General features: G+C 44.7%; 1 protein-coding gene across 1 annotated transcript; it reads right to left on the reverse strand.

Annotated features, from left to right (window-relative positions):
* Nucleotides 1-9,852: 9,852 nt before the first annotated feature.
* Nucleotides 9,853-15,822, reverse strand: LOC137028103 (hatching enzyme 1.2-like). The gene is made up of 7 exons (XM_067396862.1): nt 15,739-15,822; nt 15,593-15,668; nt 15,445-15,478; nt 11,265-11,374; nt 11,064-11,181; nt 10,689-10,970; nt 9,853-10,003 (listed from the first exon to the last, which is right to left on the reverse strand). The coding sequence occupies exons 1-7, from the start codon at nt 15,820-15,822 to the stop codon at nt 9,853-9,855; spliced, it is 855 nt and encodes a 284-aa protein (XP_067252963.1).
* Between the last annotated feature and the right edge of the window lie 1,690 nt (nt 15,823-17,512).

Here is a 17,512-nt window from a genome sequence, read left to right on the forward strand (position 1 = left end):
TGAATTTAAATAAAAAACATTTAATTCAGTTGGATAACGGACGACGCCGCTCCATATTTACAGAGTTACACGCGATCGCTGAAAGTGAAAGTAAACGCGAGCGCGCATTCAAACGCAATTTCAATGCCCCGCATTTTGAAAGCGGCTCCCTGATGCGTGCAAATATCTCTCAATATGAAAGCTATGTTAGGCTGGGCAGTGTAGTTGTAACCATCTCTTAGCTCTGTATCAAAGAAAAAAAATGGTCTTATTTGCACTTTGAATATTGAGAGAGTGATTATTGGTTGCACTTATTGTAAAGTGTTAGGCCTTCCTTGAAAATGAATAACAGTTTTCTCTTAATCTTATTAAGCACAAACAGTAAGGTTACATTTGTTAACATTAGTTAATGCACTGTGAACTATCATAAACTAAAAACGAATGTCTATTTTTATCAACTAACATAAACAAAGATTAATAAATACTATAGCAAATATATTGCTCATTGTTAGTTGAAGTTGGTTAATACATTAATGTTAATAAATGAGACCTTATTATAAAGTGTTACCATTTTTATTTATACTTCTTTTTATTTCTATGATTTTCACAGACACGTCAGGTTCCACCTCACTCCCTTACCCACGCATTCAATCACCAGCATACTGATCACCGCCACCTGTGACTCATCAGCACTGCAATCACCACCACTACAAAACCACCACACTCACTGTCCGGTCTCGTTTGCACTACATCCCATGTATGCTTACCTTAAGGACTCCAAAACACTATACTTACCTGCTCCAGTTGTCTCCTCCATCTCCTTTGTCTCCTGTTCTCCTCGTGTGCCTACCTGCCTGTGTGTGTGCGTGTCTCAGCCATCTCCTTCCAACGCATCTCTCTATCTGCATCTGGAAGACAAAATCAGGACAGTGTTACATTCTTTTCACCTTTCAAGAACTACATATCTGCTTACCATCACCCTGTGCTCTGCTATTTGTGAATAAACTTACCTGGATTGCTTTTACCTCTGCCTCCGTGTCTCTGTTGTAACAGAAGACCGGACCTTAACAACTTCACAGCATGAGCACCAACGACCCGTTTCAAGAGCTCGTGGACGTACTGCGCTGAGCACTCTCTCCACAACCATCCTCACCATCACCCACCAACGCTGCAGCTTCCGCACCCACCATCACCGCTTCTTCTCCAGCGTTCACCGCCAGTCCCATGGCCAAACCGGCGCCCAACTCTGGATTGGCGGAGGACTGCAGCGGATTCCTTCTCCAATGCAAACTGGTCCTGGAGATGCAGCCGCACCTCTACACCACCGACACGGCTAAAATAGCGTTCATCATTTCGCAACTGCAAGGGAAGGCCCTGCAATGGGCAGACTCCCTGTGGACCCAAAAAGGCCCTGTTGTCAAGTCATATTCAGCGTTCGAAATTTCATCTCAGGCGCCCTCTGTCGACAACTCAAGCTCAAGATCTCCCCTTCTCTGATTAACTATCAAATCCACTCCATCACGGGCAAACCCCTGAGCCGTGAGAACATCCGTCATTGTGTGGGACCACTTCAACTCTGTGTTGGTATCCTGCATTCGGAGAAGATACATCTGCTGGTTCTGGAGGAGTCCACTGCTGATGTGGTTCTAGGGCGCCCATGGCTTGAAAAACATAATCCCACCATCTCCTGGCGCACGGGCGAAGTCCTGAAGTGGGGCGACCACTGCTTTCCTGATTGCTTCCCAGCGCTTCCTGTTCCGAAATCTCCACTCTCCAAGTCTCTTTCCATCAATGCCACATCCATCGAAAGTCCTGTAGAGAAGCGCTCCGTGGATGTTCCCCCGGACTACGCCCCCTTCAGTGACGTTGTCTGCCCGCAACACGCCTCCATCTCGTCATGCCGTATGGCCTGGTCAATGCCACCTCCGTATTCCAGGATTTCATACACGAGGTGCTCCGGGAGTTTCTCCACAAGTTCGTTCTGGTGTATATTGATGACAACCTCATCTACTCCCGGAGCTTGGCAGAACATCGCCACCACGTTGCGGAGGTCCTCCAGCGCTTACAGCAATTCCATCTCTTCCTTAAAGCTGAAAAGTGCTCCTTTCACCAGCCCTCTGTCCAGTTCCTGGGGTACATAATTGATCACAGTGGCATTCAGATGGACGAGGGGAAGGTCTCCGCTATCCAGTCCTGGCCCACTCCATCAACAATCAAAGAACTCCAACGCTTCCTAGGTTTCTCCAATTTCTACCGCCGTTTTATCAAGAATTACAGTACCATCGTCAGTCCACTCACCAACTTGCTCCGTCACCAGCCCAAGTCTCTGTCCTGGTCCCAACAAGCCACCAACGCCTTCGAGACCCTTAAGAGAGCCTTCACCACCACTCCCCTCCTCGTCCACCCTAATCCGGATCTCCCATTCATCGTGGAAGTGGACGCCTCCACCACCGGAGTGGGAGCGGTCCTCTCGCAGCAGCAGGGGACACCAAGTAGACTCCATCCATGCGCCTTCTTCTCCCGCAAGCTCAACCCGGCGGAGGTCAATTATGACACCGGTGACCGCAAACTCCTGGCCGTCAAGCTTGCCCTCGAGGAGTCGAGGCATTGGTTGGAGGGGGCTACTCATCCATATCAAGTTCTCACTGATCATAAAAACCTTGAATATCTGAAGGCTGCCAAAAGACTCAACCCTCTCCAAGCTTGCTGGGCCATGTTTTTCTCAAGGTTCAATTTCTCCATCTCTTACCGCCCTGGTTCAAAGAATACCAAAGCTGATGCCCTGTCTCGCCTCCATGCCCCCGAGGAAAAGCCTGAAGACCCTGAAACAATCCTGCTGGAGTCCATCTTCGTGAACCCCATCCAGTGGTCCGAAGAAACCATTCCCTCCTCCAATGCCTCCACACGCACTCTGCCGGGTTGCCCCCAAGGCTTTCAATATGTCACACGGGCACGTCGCACTCCACCCCTGCACAATACCCACTCTTCACTTGGCACTGGCCACGCGGGGGTCAATGAGACCCTCTCGTTGCTCAAACAGCGCTTCTGGTGGCCCAACATGGCCAACGATGTCAGAAGGTATGTGCAGGGCAGTAGGGAGTGCGCCATCTCCAAGAGCCCATGCCATCTTCCCACCGGCAAGCTCCATCCTCTGCCCGTTCCTGAGAGACCCTGGTCACACCTGGGAGTGGACTTCGTCACCGATCTCCCTGAGTCTGATGGTCACACATGCATCCTGGTGGTGTTAGACCGCTTCTCAAAGTCCTGCCGTCTGATACCCCTAGAGGGTCTACCTACCGCCATGGCCACTTCAGAATTGATGTTTAATCATGTTTTTCGTCATTATGGAATACCTGAAGACATAGTCTCCGACAGAGGACCCCAATTCGTCTCCCACGTCTGTAAGGCCTTGTTCTCCCTCCTGGGTGTGACCGTCAGCCTGTCATCTGGATACCATCCTCAGTCGAACGGGCAGACGGAACAGAAGATCCAGGAGATAGGCCGCTTCCTGCGTACCTTCTGTCACGACCACCAGAACTCCTGGAACCAGTACCTGGGTTGGGCCGAGTATGCACAGAACTCCCTCCGCCAAGCCACAACTGGACTAACACCTTTCAAGTGCGTACTCGGCTACCAACCCCCACTGTTCCCCTGGGATGGGGAACCCTCCAACGTTCCTGCAGTCGACTACTGGTTCCGGGAGAGCGAGAGGGTTTGGGACTCAGCTCACCACCAACTGCAGAGAGCCCTGCGCAGACGCAAAATGACAGCCGACCTTCGGCGCTCCGACGCTCCTGTCTATCAACCGGGGCAGAAGGTCTGGCTGTCCACCAGGGACATCAGGATACGTCTGCCCTGCAAGAAGCTGAGTCCCCGCTTCATTGGCCCATTCACCATCGTCAGGCAGATCAACCCTGTCACCTACCGTCTCTAACTCCCAGCACAGTACAGTAGAATCCATCCTACATTCCATGTATCACTGCTAAAACCTCACCACCCTTCTGTTGTTCCCTCCACAGAACCTGACTTGGCAGCCGCCGAGCCCCCGCTTTCACTCATCCTGGAGGTAGGCACAGCTTACGTGGTTCACGAGATCCTGGATTCCCGGCGCCGTGGTGGTCAACTTGAATACCTAGTCGACTGGGAAGGCTATGGCCCCGAAGAACGCTCATGGGTTCCCAAGAATGATATCCTTGATCCTATCCTGTTACAGACCTTCCACACCAACCACCCAGACAGACCTGTCCCACGCCCTAGAGGACGACCACCACGACGTCGGGGTCCGCGGCCTCAGGAACGGGCCGTGGGAGGGGGGGGGGTACTGTCACAGACACGTCAGGTTCCACCTCACTCCCTTACCCACGCACTCAATCACCAGCATACTGATCACCGCCACCTGTGACTCATCAGCACTGCAATCACCACCACTACAAAACCACCACACTCACACACACTCACTGTCCGGTCTCGTTTGCACTACATCCCATGTATGCTTACCTTAAGGACTCCAAAACGCCATACTTACCTGCTCCAGTTGTCTCCTCCACCTCCTTTGTCTCCTGTTCTCCTCGTGTGCCTACCTGCCTGTGTGTGTGAGTGTCTCAGCCATCTCCTTCCAACGCATCTCTCCATCTGCATCTGCAAGACAAAATCAGGACAGTATTACATTCTCTCCACCTTTCAAGAACTACATGTCTGCTTACCATCACCCTGTGCTCTGCTATTTGTGAATAAACTTACCTGGATTGCTTTTACCTCTGCCTCCGTGTCTCTGTTGTAACTATGATCAGTTTGTGGAAAGGAGTTCAGTTAGGAGGTCAAAAGTTGTAGAAGCTCATAAACCATGTACAGTAAGGTCTGAAGAGAATGAAATCATACAGGAGAGAAGTCAGTCAGTTGAGTTAGTGGCAAAACCTTTTACAGTGCTTTAATATTGTTGTCTTTTACTGCATAGCCTATGGTAATTCATACTCAGAAAGTAGAACTGAAATAACATTCATTAAAAGATGATTAGTTAAAACATTTCAAATACACCTGCAGAATATTTTTTCTAGTTATGTATTTCACCATTGAGGATTTCTTAAAAATAGTGTGTAAAAATCTTGTCACGTCTTGTGAACTCAAACTCGAGTCTCGTCTCGTCTCGTCTCGTCTCGTGAGATACCTGTCTCGTCACACCCCTAGTTGTTTAATATTTGAAAAAGAAGAATGGCATTGTAGTAAAGATAATGTGTAGGAAGGAACTGCTGACTGAGCTTTATTTCGTCCAACAAAAACTGTGCAATGCACAACAGCAAAACAAAATAATCCACAAAGGGCTTCACTCCAGCAGTGTTGTCGTTCACCAGCGGCTCAGTCAGCAGTTCCCCTCTCTCTCTGACTCCTGCTTCTCGCTGCATTTTAACCTGTCTCCGCGCCAATTACTGAAATGAGAAACAGGTGTTTGTGATTTACATTTTACCCGCTCACTCACCAAAGATCTCCCCATGCTCTCTCCCGCTGCAGACCCCACTGAACCACGCCCCCCTCGCCACAGGCATCTACACTAATATTAGCCTTTCTGTTTTTCTTGAGATTTACCGTAGTCAACCGGATCCGGGCCGTATCTGTCACAGACACGTCAGGTTCCAACATCACCCAATCACAACGCACGCCATCTCCAGAGTACTGATCACCGCCACCTGCACCTCATCACCGCACTCATCAACAGCACTATATAAGGCACACACACACAGCAATCCATGCCCGGTCGCGTTCGTATATACTCCTGTTATGCTTACCTCAAGGATTCCTCTCCGTATACTCACCTGTCTCCAGCGTGCCTCCTTCTCTCTGTGTGCCTCGTCTTCTGTGTGGGTGTGCTCCAAGTGTCTCCAGCGATCTCCAAGCTCCAGCGTATATCTACCTGCAACGATAAGGACAGTAACTATTCCCTATATTACCATCTGAACTTCATCTGCATCCATTCTACTCACCTGCTTGATATCCCTTGCTCTACTGTGGTCAATAAACTACCTATACCTGTTAACATCTGTGTCTGCCTCCTGTGTACTGTACAATCACGGATCCTTCACCTGCACCAGCGAATCCGAACACCTCCACCATCAGTACTCCTTCACTACCGCCGTACGCCAGTCCCATGGCCAAACCGGCGCCCTACTCAGGATCGGTGGAGGATTGCAGCAGATTCCTGCTGCAATGCACACTGGTCCTGGAGATGCAGCCGCAAATGTACCAGAATGAGTCATCCAAGATTGCATTCATCATTTCTCAACTCAGCGGCAAAGCATTAAAGTGGGCCGATTCCATCTGGACCCAGCGGGGCGCTGTAACCCAATCCTACTCGTCATTTATTTCCCACTTCCGGGAGGTGTTTGGGAAAACGATCACAGATCTGCTGCTGGTGAGAAACTCTATAATTTGAAACAAGGATCAGTGTCTATTTACGATTATGCTTTGCACTTCAGAATGCTTGTTGCAGTCAGCGGATGGAAAGAACAAGCTCTAATAACAACATATCGTCAAGGATTAGAACCTCGGGTACGGCTACATCTCGCTGCATGCAAGGATTCCATCGGCCTCAAAAAGTTCATCCAGCTCTCCATTCGCTGCGCCACTCGCATGCAAGCGTGCATTCAAGAGCACCAGGACCAGTTACTTCCCAACATGCCCCTCTGCCGATCCGAACCCGTCAGCACTCCAGAACCAGCCCAAGAACCCATGGATGTCGAAAACTCACGTCTATCTTCGGAAGAGCGCCGCCGTTGGCTAACCCTGAATCTCTGTCTGTATTGTGGAGGCCCTGGGCATGTGATTGCAGCATGCCCCACACGACCACCTCGACCCATGGTGAGTGCCATCATTCCTGCTTCTCATAAAATGAAACCACTCACCACTGTCGTCAATCTTACTGCCGCTACTGTCTCCCTTTCAGTGGTCGCGCTCCTCGACTCAGGGTCAGCCGGCAACTTCGTCTCCGGCACCCTCTGCCATCAGCTACATCTCAAGACCTCTCCGTCTCCGACGATCTACAAGATTAACTCAATAACTGGCAAACCCCTGAGTCATAAGCGCGTCCGCACCTTGGCAGGACCTGTAACACTTCAAGTTGGTTTACTACATCAAGAGGAAATACATCTGCTGGTTCTGGAGGATTCCACCGCTGACGTGGTTCTAGGGCGCCCCTGGTTGGAGCAGCACAACCCAACCATCTCCTGGAAGACGGGCGAAATCCTGAAGTGGGGCGACACCTGTTTCTCTCACTGTCTGGCTGAACTTCCTGTTCCATCATCTCCTCCGTCTGATCTCTCTCTCTGCGCCACTTCCATCAAGAGTCCAGTCGAACAACGATCCATCGACATCCCCAAGTGTTACGCCCCCTTCAGCGATGTCTTCTGCATTCTCCAACTTCTACAGACGGTTCATCAAAGGTTACAGTTCCATCACCCATCCACTGACCAGCCTGCTCCGTGATAAGCCCAAGTCTCTGTCCTGGAACCCTGCAGCCACCAATGCATTCAACCATCTTAAAGAAGCCTTCACCACCGCTCCCTTGCTCGTCCATCCTGATCCAGAAAAACAGTTCATTGTGGAAGTGGATGCCTCGACCACTGGAGTGGGAGCGGTGTTGTCGCAGCAGCAGGGGACGCTAAGTAGACTCCATCCATGCGCCTTCTTCTCCCGCAAGCTTAGCCCGGCAGAAGTCAACTACTCCATCGGTGACAGGGAACTTCTTGCTGTTAAGCTTGCCTTGGAAGAGTGGAGGCATTGGCTGGAGGGAGCCAAACATGCGTTTCTGGTGCTAACTGATCACAAAAACCTCGAATATCTTCGATCAGCGAAAAGACTAAACCCAAGACAAGCTCGCTGGGCCATGTTCTTCTCCTGATTTAATTATACCATCTCCTATCGCCCAGGTACCAAAAATGTCAAAGCTGATGCTCTCTCTCGTCTCCATGCCCCTGAGGAAAAGACCGAAGAACCTGAACCCATCATTCCGAGTTCTCTCATCGTGAGTCCTATTACCTGGTCAGAAGAGACCATTCCCTCCTCCAATGCCTCCACGAACCCTCTGCCGGGCCGTCCACCCGGCTTGCTGTATATCACCCGGACATGACGCACTCCAACCATTCACTCAGCTCACACGTCACTAGGCACTGGTCACCCGGGGGGTCAAGGAAACCCTCTCGTTGCTTAAAGAACGCTTCTGGTGGCCAGGGATGGCTTCTGATGTCAGAAGGTACGTGCAGGGCTGTCGGGAGTGCGCCAACTCCAAAAGTCCTCGTCATCTGCCAGCTGGAAAACTCCTTCTGCTGCGTGTTCCAGATCGACCATGGTCACACCTAGGAATGGATTTCATCACTGATCTCCCTGTCTCAGAAGGAAGTACCACCATCCTAGTTGTTGTGGACTGTTTCTCAAAGTCTTGCCATCTAATTCCACTCCCAGGATTACCCACAGCCATGGAGAGCACCGAAATACTCTTCAACCAAGTGTTCCGGTATTTCGGAATACCAGAAGACATAGTCTCTGACCGAGGACCTCAGTTCATATCCAGAGTGTGGAGATCGTTTCACTCCCTCCTAGGTGTGGCCGTCAGCCTGACTTCTGGATACCATCCACAGTCGAACGGGCAGACGGAAAGGAAGGTGCAGGATATTGGCCGCTTCCTCCGTACCTTCTGTCATGACCACCAGGACTCTTGGAACCAGTTCCTGGGTTGGGCTGAGTACGCCCAAAACTCTCTCCGACAGTTGACTACAGGACTCACACCATTCCAGTGCGTACTCGGCTATCAATCCCCACTGTTCCCCTGGACCGGGGAACCCTCTAACGTTCCGGCAGATGATTACTGGTTCTGAGAGAGAGAGAGGGTCTGGGACTCAGCACACCATCAGCTGCTACGAGATCTGCGCAGACGCAGGATGACGGCCGACCTTCAACGCTCCAACACCCCGGTCTTCCAGCCTGGTCAGTTGGTTTGGCTGTCCACCCAGGATATCAGACTGCGTCTGCCCTGCAGAAAGCTGAGTCCCAGGTTCATTGGCCCATTCCCCATCGTCAAGCAGCTCAACCCAGTCACCTACCAACTCCAACTGCCACAGGGATATCGCATTCACCCCACTTTCCACGTGTCACTGCTTAAAGCTCACCATCCTTCTGTTCTCCCCACAGGACCTTACGTGGCGCCCGCCGAACCCCCCCTTCCACTCATCCTGGAGGATGGAGCTGCATATGAGGTTCATGAGATCTTGGAATATTTAGTGGACTGGGAAGGATACGGCCCCGAGGAATGCTCCTGGGTCCCAAGGAACGACATCCTGGATCCCAGCTTACTCCAGACTTTCCACGACAGTCACCCTGAGAAACCGGCACCGCAGGGAAGAGGACGACCAGCACGGCGTCGGGGTCCTCGGCCCTCTGGAGCGGGCCGTGGAGGGGGGTACTGTCACAGACACGTCAGGTTCCAACATCACCCAATCACAAGGCACGTCATCTCCAGAGTACTGATCACCGCCACCTGCACCTCATCACCGCACTCATCAACAGCACTATGTAAGGCACACACACACAGCACTCCATGTCCGGTCGCGTTCGCATATACTCCTGTTATGCTTACCTCAAGGACTCCTCTCCGTATACTCACCTGTCTCCAGCGTGCCTCCTTCCCTCTGTGTGCCTCGTGTTCTGTGTGGGTGTGCTCCAGTCTGCTCCAAGTGTCTCCAGCGATCTCCAAGCTCCAGCGTATATCTACCTGCAACGATAAGGACAGTAACTATTCCCTATATTACCATCTGAACTTCATCTGCATCCATTCTACTCACCTGCTTGATATCCCTTGCTCTACTGTGGTCAATAAACTACCTATACCTGTTAACATCTGTGTCTGCCTCCTGTGTACCGTAACAGTATCCAGATGAGACCGAGGATCGGCGCCTTGACATCGGCGCCTAGATCATCCATTGTGAAGGCCTCATCGTCACGACAGCCAGTGGCACAGCTCCTCAACAAACTGTCCATACCGCAGTGATGAATACGATCCTCAACTGGATGGAACTGAAATAAATCATTTGAATGTTGCGATCCTATCGGACTTATGATAGCAACCTGAATCGTAACAAAGCACTGTTTGCCAGAGGAGAACTGGCCCCCCATCTAAGCATGGTTTGTCCAAAGGTTTTTTTTCTCCATTTTAACACCTATTTGCCAACTGTTTGCCACCTGATGTCACCTGTTGGAGTTTGGGTTCACTTGACATTTGATATTCAACAGTGCTTTGATCTGCCTGCATTGACACTATTCTTTAAGAGCTGCTGTGCAGCCAAAATTATATACCAGTTTTCAATGTAAAGCTGCTTTGACACAATCTGCATTGCAAAAAGCGCTATATAAATAAAGGTGACTTGACTTGACTTGACTTGAACTACCCATAGCAATGCTACGGCATTTTACACATTCAACTGTACACCATTACTAGTTAAAGATGAGTCACATTTCATGTCTTTGTGGTTTTAAGTTTTAATCGAAAAAGTTTCTAATTTGCTTTTATAGAAATTGTGTATTTTATTCTGAGGTTCAGATGTTATATTCAGTTTCTGCAATGAAGCAGAAAAAAATTGCTCTATAATTTGATCCTAACATCACAAGTAAGATGTTCTTAGTTTCATTTACAAGGAGATTCTGGGGGGAAAAAGAAAAAAAATTCTGGTAATTGGATGGCGAAGGCTGTTCTTCCATAGTGCATGATGGAGCTGTAGTCGTATGGAGTGTTTTGGTTGTTGGTGTTCTGTTTCTCGAAGTTGTAGGTCATGTCAGGAGACAAGTTCTCCCAGTTGATTTTGACGTACTTGTCATGATCGCTCCTGGTTTGCTCGTGGTAGAAGCCCAGGGCATGATTCAGCTCATGTTGAGCGATGCCAGTGTACACACAGCCTTGCCTGTTGAGGGAGACCACCTGTTTGCCACCAGTTCTACCTAGAGAAGAGTAGCACCTGAGCGGAGAGAGGAAATAAAGGGGTGAGATGTCTGATTTAATGTTCTTGTTGTAAAAGAGAGTCCTGATTATTTTGTATAATTGTTCTGACCCATCTTTGTTCTCGATACTGATGTAGTCAGTCTGAGATGATCTGGCCACAAAGCGGATGCAGGTTTTGGCATGAAAGGCCGACATGGCGTTCGCAATCACAGATCTGTCGTAATTGGCTGCAAACAAAAGGTTCCACAAGTTTAAAATGGCATCTAAATGAATCATAGTTGTGTTCAACGAATGAAGGAGATTCATGTACAGAATTCAGCGCTCACTATGTACGGGACCTCCACTACGTTGTTAGAGTTTTTCTTCCAGAAACAGTTCAAGCAGTAGAGAGCATTTCTGGTTTTGGGAAAGACCAGGGGTCTCATTTATAAAGCGTGCGTGCACGCTTCCAGCCCCGTTTTGTGCGTGTACGCCAGTTCCCGCGCAAAGGTTGTGATCTATAAAAACAAACTTGACGGGAGAATGTGCACACCTTTAAGCAAACTTTGAGCCGTGCGTACGCACATTCTGGAGACAAAATGATATGAATTGAGATAGTAGATGTGCTACTTTCGATCACTTTTCCAGTGACACGCTGTTTTAATGACAGCGAGGAGCGCCGGAAGCACAATAATTCCTCTTTAAACTAAACTGCAGATGTTATGACAAAATATTTTTTCGAGAATGACGATCAGTGATGCACACTTAACTTCGATATTATGGAAGACACTGCTAGATTCGGTGGTCGAACGGTCCGTTGTCCAGTATGAATAGGTCCAATAACATCTTACTGTACAGCCACAGCTGCAGGAGGTGTTGTTGTCGTGTGAAGGATCTTCAAACAATTACCATTTGAAGGATATAATTTGAGGAAAACGGTAAGATTTGCATGTTTTCTTTTTAAAATACTTTGTCAGCTGAGTCAGACAACTGTATTTGGGTGGTTGACATATAAGCCTGAAAAACACTTTTTTTTTTAAAACTTCAAATATTAGGCATAAAAAATATTGAGTTGTGTTGTACTGACTCTTGAATTTCCAAAAATAGTTGTGGTTTTTTAGATTTTGTATTGGAAATTGGATTTATTCACCAATTTGTTGCATTTGTGCCTAAAATTGTCATATGGTGTGACATAAAAGTTATTCTATATAAAATGAAAATGAGATATACTCTCCCTACGTAACTAACTTCACCATAAACCTTTATCATTACTATCTTCAGATTTAAATTTTTTTTGGTGCAGATCCAATATATTTTGTATTATTTTTTAAATCATCATGCAAAGTAAGACATACCTCTTCAGCCTGTCCAGATATTTTAGATTAATTCTGACAAACTCTGTTATAAATCTAACAAAATGCCTGTGACTCTTGCTGATACTATTTCTCTTTTGCTCAATTGACTTTTTTTATGATTTATAACAAAAAAAGTAATTTTATTGTCACAATTCTGATTGTCACACCAAATGATATAGTGTCACACTACATGACGAACTGAAAAAAAAAAGTGTATTTTATATGCATTCATCATTCAATTAATTCAATTAACATTAATAGGACTAAAAATCATGAAACTTACTATCATCATTTTAAAACTTTTAAGATTTTATTTATGAAATATGAGTAAATCAAACTCCATCTCATGTCAAGAAACTTCAACATGAACATTTTAAAATTAGAGGACAGTGTTATAATTGTTAAACAGTAAAAAATATCAATTTACAATTAGCCGAAAGTTTTAGATTGAAAATTCATAGACTATTATAGTATTAGTAAAAACGGATACCCATGGGATAATAACAGACTCACATGGGATCTTTAAACATCAGTGGAAGCTGAAAAGGTATAAAGAGAAGAAACAAAGAGGAAAACTCAAGGCATTCAGTGTGCACTCCCTTCCTCCTGCAAGAGATGAGAAAATTATAGAGATGTGGAGAGACACATAAAAGATACAGAAAAGAAAAAAGAATTGAATTGAGTCTTTCCCTGTATTTTTGTGTCCTCTCTTTACTTGACATTTCTGCCTGACACAAACAAAAAAATTGCATCTTTTAATATGCAAAGTATGGCAAACATGGTGAAACATGTTTAAATTAAGTATACATTTGAAAAGCAACACATTAAAGGGTTAGTTCACCCAAAAATGAAAATAATGTCATTAATTACTCACCCTTATGCCGTTCCACACCCGTAAGACCTTCATTCATCTTCAGAACACAAATTAAGATATTTTTGATGAAATCCAATGGCTCAGTGAGGCCTGCATTGCCAGCAAAGTCACCGAACCTCTCAAGATCCATAAAGGTACTCAAATCATATTTAAAACAGTTCATGTGACTACAGCGGTTCAACCTTAATGTTATGAAGCGACGAGAATACTTTTTATGTGACAAAAATAACAAAATAAAGACTTTTCAACAATATCTAATGATTCAAAACACTGCTTCATAAAGCTTCAAATCTTGTTTTGAATTAGTGATTCAGGTTGCATATCAAACTGCTAAACTGTTGAAATCACATGACTTTGGCGCTCCAAACCACTGATTCGATTCGTAAAGCTCTGAAGCAGTGTTTTGAAATGGGCCATCACTAGATATTGTTGTAAAAATGTCATTATTTTGTTTTTTTGTCACACAAAAAGTATTCTTGTCACTTCATAACATTAAGGTTGAACCGCTGTAGTCACATGATTGTTTTAAATATGTTTTGAGTACCTTTCTGGATCTTGAGAGATTTGGTGACATTTCTGGCTATGTAGGCTTCACTGAGCCATCGGATTTAATCAAAAATATCTTAATTTGTGTTCCGAAGATGCATGAAGGTCTTACGGGTGTGGAAGGACATGAGGGTGAGTAATTAATGACATTATTTTCATTTTGGGGTGAACTAACCCTTTAATTGGATGGGTAATTTAATGTTCACCATTAATTTATTACAATATGCTTTGATTATTTATTTATCATCCAAAAAAGGGGTATGTCATATTGTGTGACAAATGTATCATATGGTGTGACCTGGAAAAAACAGTCACACCATATGATACGGTGTCACACCATATGATACGGTGTCACACCATATGACGTTTTGCTCAGTTAAGATAATCTCTCGGTTAACTAAAAACAGCTAGCTTATAATTAGCACGTAAATTGCCACATGACAGCAATGATTTTTAAGAATAAATTAGTAAAATTTGTAAAAAGTGTTTCATTTTTATGCAAATAATGTCACACCATAAGACACAAAACTTTGACCACTAGTGAGCTAATCAGATACAGAGCTTTTTAAGTAAAAATCAAAAAGTCAGAACTCGCCTCATGACCTTCCAAACCACCTTAGAGATGACAATGCAACGTCCTGGTTGAGTGTGGACCTCTTCTTCATAATGTTGTCCAAATTATTGCCCGTTCAAAATATAGATTTTAATGTCACACCATATGATGCCCATTTTACGGACAAAATGTATTTGGCCAGAACTTGCTTAAAAATCATGCACAGACATCAACACTTTCTGTGTTCATTAAAAATGCCTAATTCTGTTATTTAAACTTTAAATCTATCAATTATTTATACTTTGCTGAGATATATTGTCATATTAGTAAAGTCACACATAGCCCGGACAGTGACACCATATGACAATTTTGATGTTTAGATCAAAATTTGAAGTATTGGTCTTCATACACCAACTAAAGCTATGGTACGCTGTAGTAATATCTTGTTAGAGGAACAACATAAGGATATACATTTTTTAAAAATACCCATTTTCTTTAGTAAATGACATTATGGACAGGTAGAACTGTACGTTATGTCATCCACCCATTTACACTGCAATAAATAAGTAGTCCGATCTGTTTCCACTAAAAATAGCCTATAAACTTCCTAAAAGATATGTTCACCTCATCAACAAAACTGCATAAATTTGATTTGAATTGTTTAAAACTATTAAAATACTATCTGGCCTGTGGAAATGTATGAATCATCTCTACTCTAAAGCCTTTATCTGAAGTATTTTATACAATTTTGTTTTTATGGATATTTTGATATATTTATTCTAAAACATAAAGAGGATATTGGATGATCTTTATCAATATAATGTGTGCCACAAATGGCATTTATAGTCCATATCTAATATTTTCCAATGTCTTGTACCTTTGACGGTGTTAACCATGGTGTCACGTGGTTGGGAACGTGTATGGAAATGATATGCAGATGAGGTTATGTATAGTAAAACTAGGCGTCATAAGCTCCATATATGGTTATTTCGGGGAGGAGACAGGGTGGAGATGTACGTACGCACAATCTTCCGCTGACTGGGATTTATAAAGGGATTTGTGCGCAGGTTCTGGCGTACGCATGGTTTTATAAATCAGATTTTTTTGTGCGTACGCAAAATCTAGCTTTTGCGCGTACGTACACTTTTAGTAGGGATCCTACGCACAGTTTTATAAATGAGACCCCAGATCTCCTTCAATCAAGACTTCAGATGATCCTGTATTTAAAGAGAAACATATTGATGAAATAACACAAAATATTTATAAGCCTCAATCACTTTTTGGAAATGTGACCATTTACTGGCTTTATAGAAATCTACAAGGTGCCTGACCATTGTTGGTCTCCAAAATTCTTGTGGTGATGTCCAGAGTTTCAGGCTCTGATACAAATACGCCTTCAAACATCTGCTCCTGGTGGTAGAAATAGAGATGTTTTAAACAACTCATTTGAGGAGAGTTAATAATTTGAGAGAGAGACTAGATAGGATCTTAACAAGAGAGGAGACGCCTGGGAGATGCCAAACAGCAGCAGCAGAATGGAGAGGGAGGCTCTTGTGTCCATGCTGTGTCCTCAGTGTGTAGAGATGTCAAGGATGCACCTGTGATGAGGTCTCATGTCTGCGAGCTGTTCTGCTACTTAGTAAAGTTGTTTAATAGTTGAAGAAGAATGGCATCTACGCTAACATTAGTCTTTCTGTTTATCCCGAGGTTTACCGTAGTCCATTACCGTAGACCAGTGGTCACCAACCTTTTTAAGCCCAAGATCCCTGACCTCGACCTTTATGAAAGACAAGATCTACTTGATAGAAAAAGACAGCCCAGATTGTATTTAGTATTTTTTTCATGGCCAATTTAGATTCTGATTTATTTATTTATTTATTTATTTTTACAACTAAATTGGCCGATTCTTATACTGGTTGCAGATATTTATTATTATTATTATTATTATTATTACTATTACTATTACTATTACTATTATTATTATTATTATTATTATTATTATTATTATAAACAAAGATACATAGCCACTTCAAATTAGAGGGAACCACTGCTTTTTAATCACAATCTAAACAAAGATGCTATCACATTGTATTAGCAGTTGTTTTTTATTTGAATTAATTGAGATTTAATTTCAAGATTTAAAGCAAAAACAGAACAGTCTGACTTTATCTTTGTGAAATTATATGCTACACACAAAAAAAAGCTTGAAACAAAAACAGCAGACTGAATGAGACGCAGATTCACTCTCTGACAGCAGGTGGCGCTTATGGAGCAGCAGAGATACAGCGTTTCCTTGGTTACCGCTGTAACCAAAGCTGAACTGCGCTAATAATTAGCTACTTTATTCGGAGGTAAGAGGAAAGTAAAATGCCATTGCCATCGAAATTTTTCTGAAGACAGTAATTCCTTTTACAGATGCATTCATATAACCCCTCACAACCAATTCCATATTTATATTTTCTTCCTATATTTCGAGCATCGTGAACAGTGAGCTGCTCTGCCTGCTACAGAATTGTCTCCTCTTTGCGTCCGTGGGCTATTTCCCTTTATCACTGTCCCAGTAGCTCCCTAAAATAACAGAAAAATAAATACAAAAATACAGTACAAAGACTGGAGAAATGTAATGTATTTTTGTACTCATATTTCTGTTATTTTCGCGAGCTACTGGAACAGTGATAAAGATCGACCGGTCGATCGCAGCGACGGGTTGGCGACCACTGCCGTAGACCATCTATTGTGAAGGCATCATCGACACGGCAGCCAGTGGCACAGCTCCTACACAAACCGTCTGTACCGCAGTGATGAATACGATCCTCAACTGGATGGAACTGAAATAAATAATTTGAATGTTGCAATCCTATCGGACTTATGATAGCAACCTGAATCGTAACAAAGCACTGTTTGCTAGAGGAGGACTGGCCCCCCGACTAAGCCTGGTTTCTCCCAAGGTTTTTTTTCTGCATTTTAACACCTATTTGCCACCTGATGTTACCTGTTGGAGTTTGGGTTCCTTGCCGCTATCGCCTTTGGCTTGCTTAGTTGGGGACACTTGACATTTGATATTCAACAGTGCTTTGATCTGCCTGCATTGACACTATTCTTTAAAAGCTGCTGTGCAGCCAAAATTATATACCAGTTATCAATGTAAAGCTGCTTTGACACAATCTGCATTGTAAAAAGCGCTACATAAATAAAGGTGACTTGACTTGACTTGAACTACGCAAAGCAATGCTACTGCATTTTACACATTC

The sequence above is a fragment of the Chanodichthys erythropterus genome, chromosome 10, assembly GCF_024489055.1.
Source record: "Chanodichthys erythropterus isolate Z2021 chromosome 10, ASM2448905v1, whole genome shotgun sequence".
Classification (NCBI taxonomy): Eukaryota; Metazoa; Chordata; class Actinopteri; order Cypriniformes; family Xenocyprididae; genus Chanodichthys; species Chanodichthys erythropterus.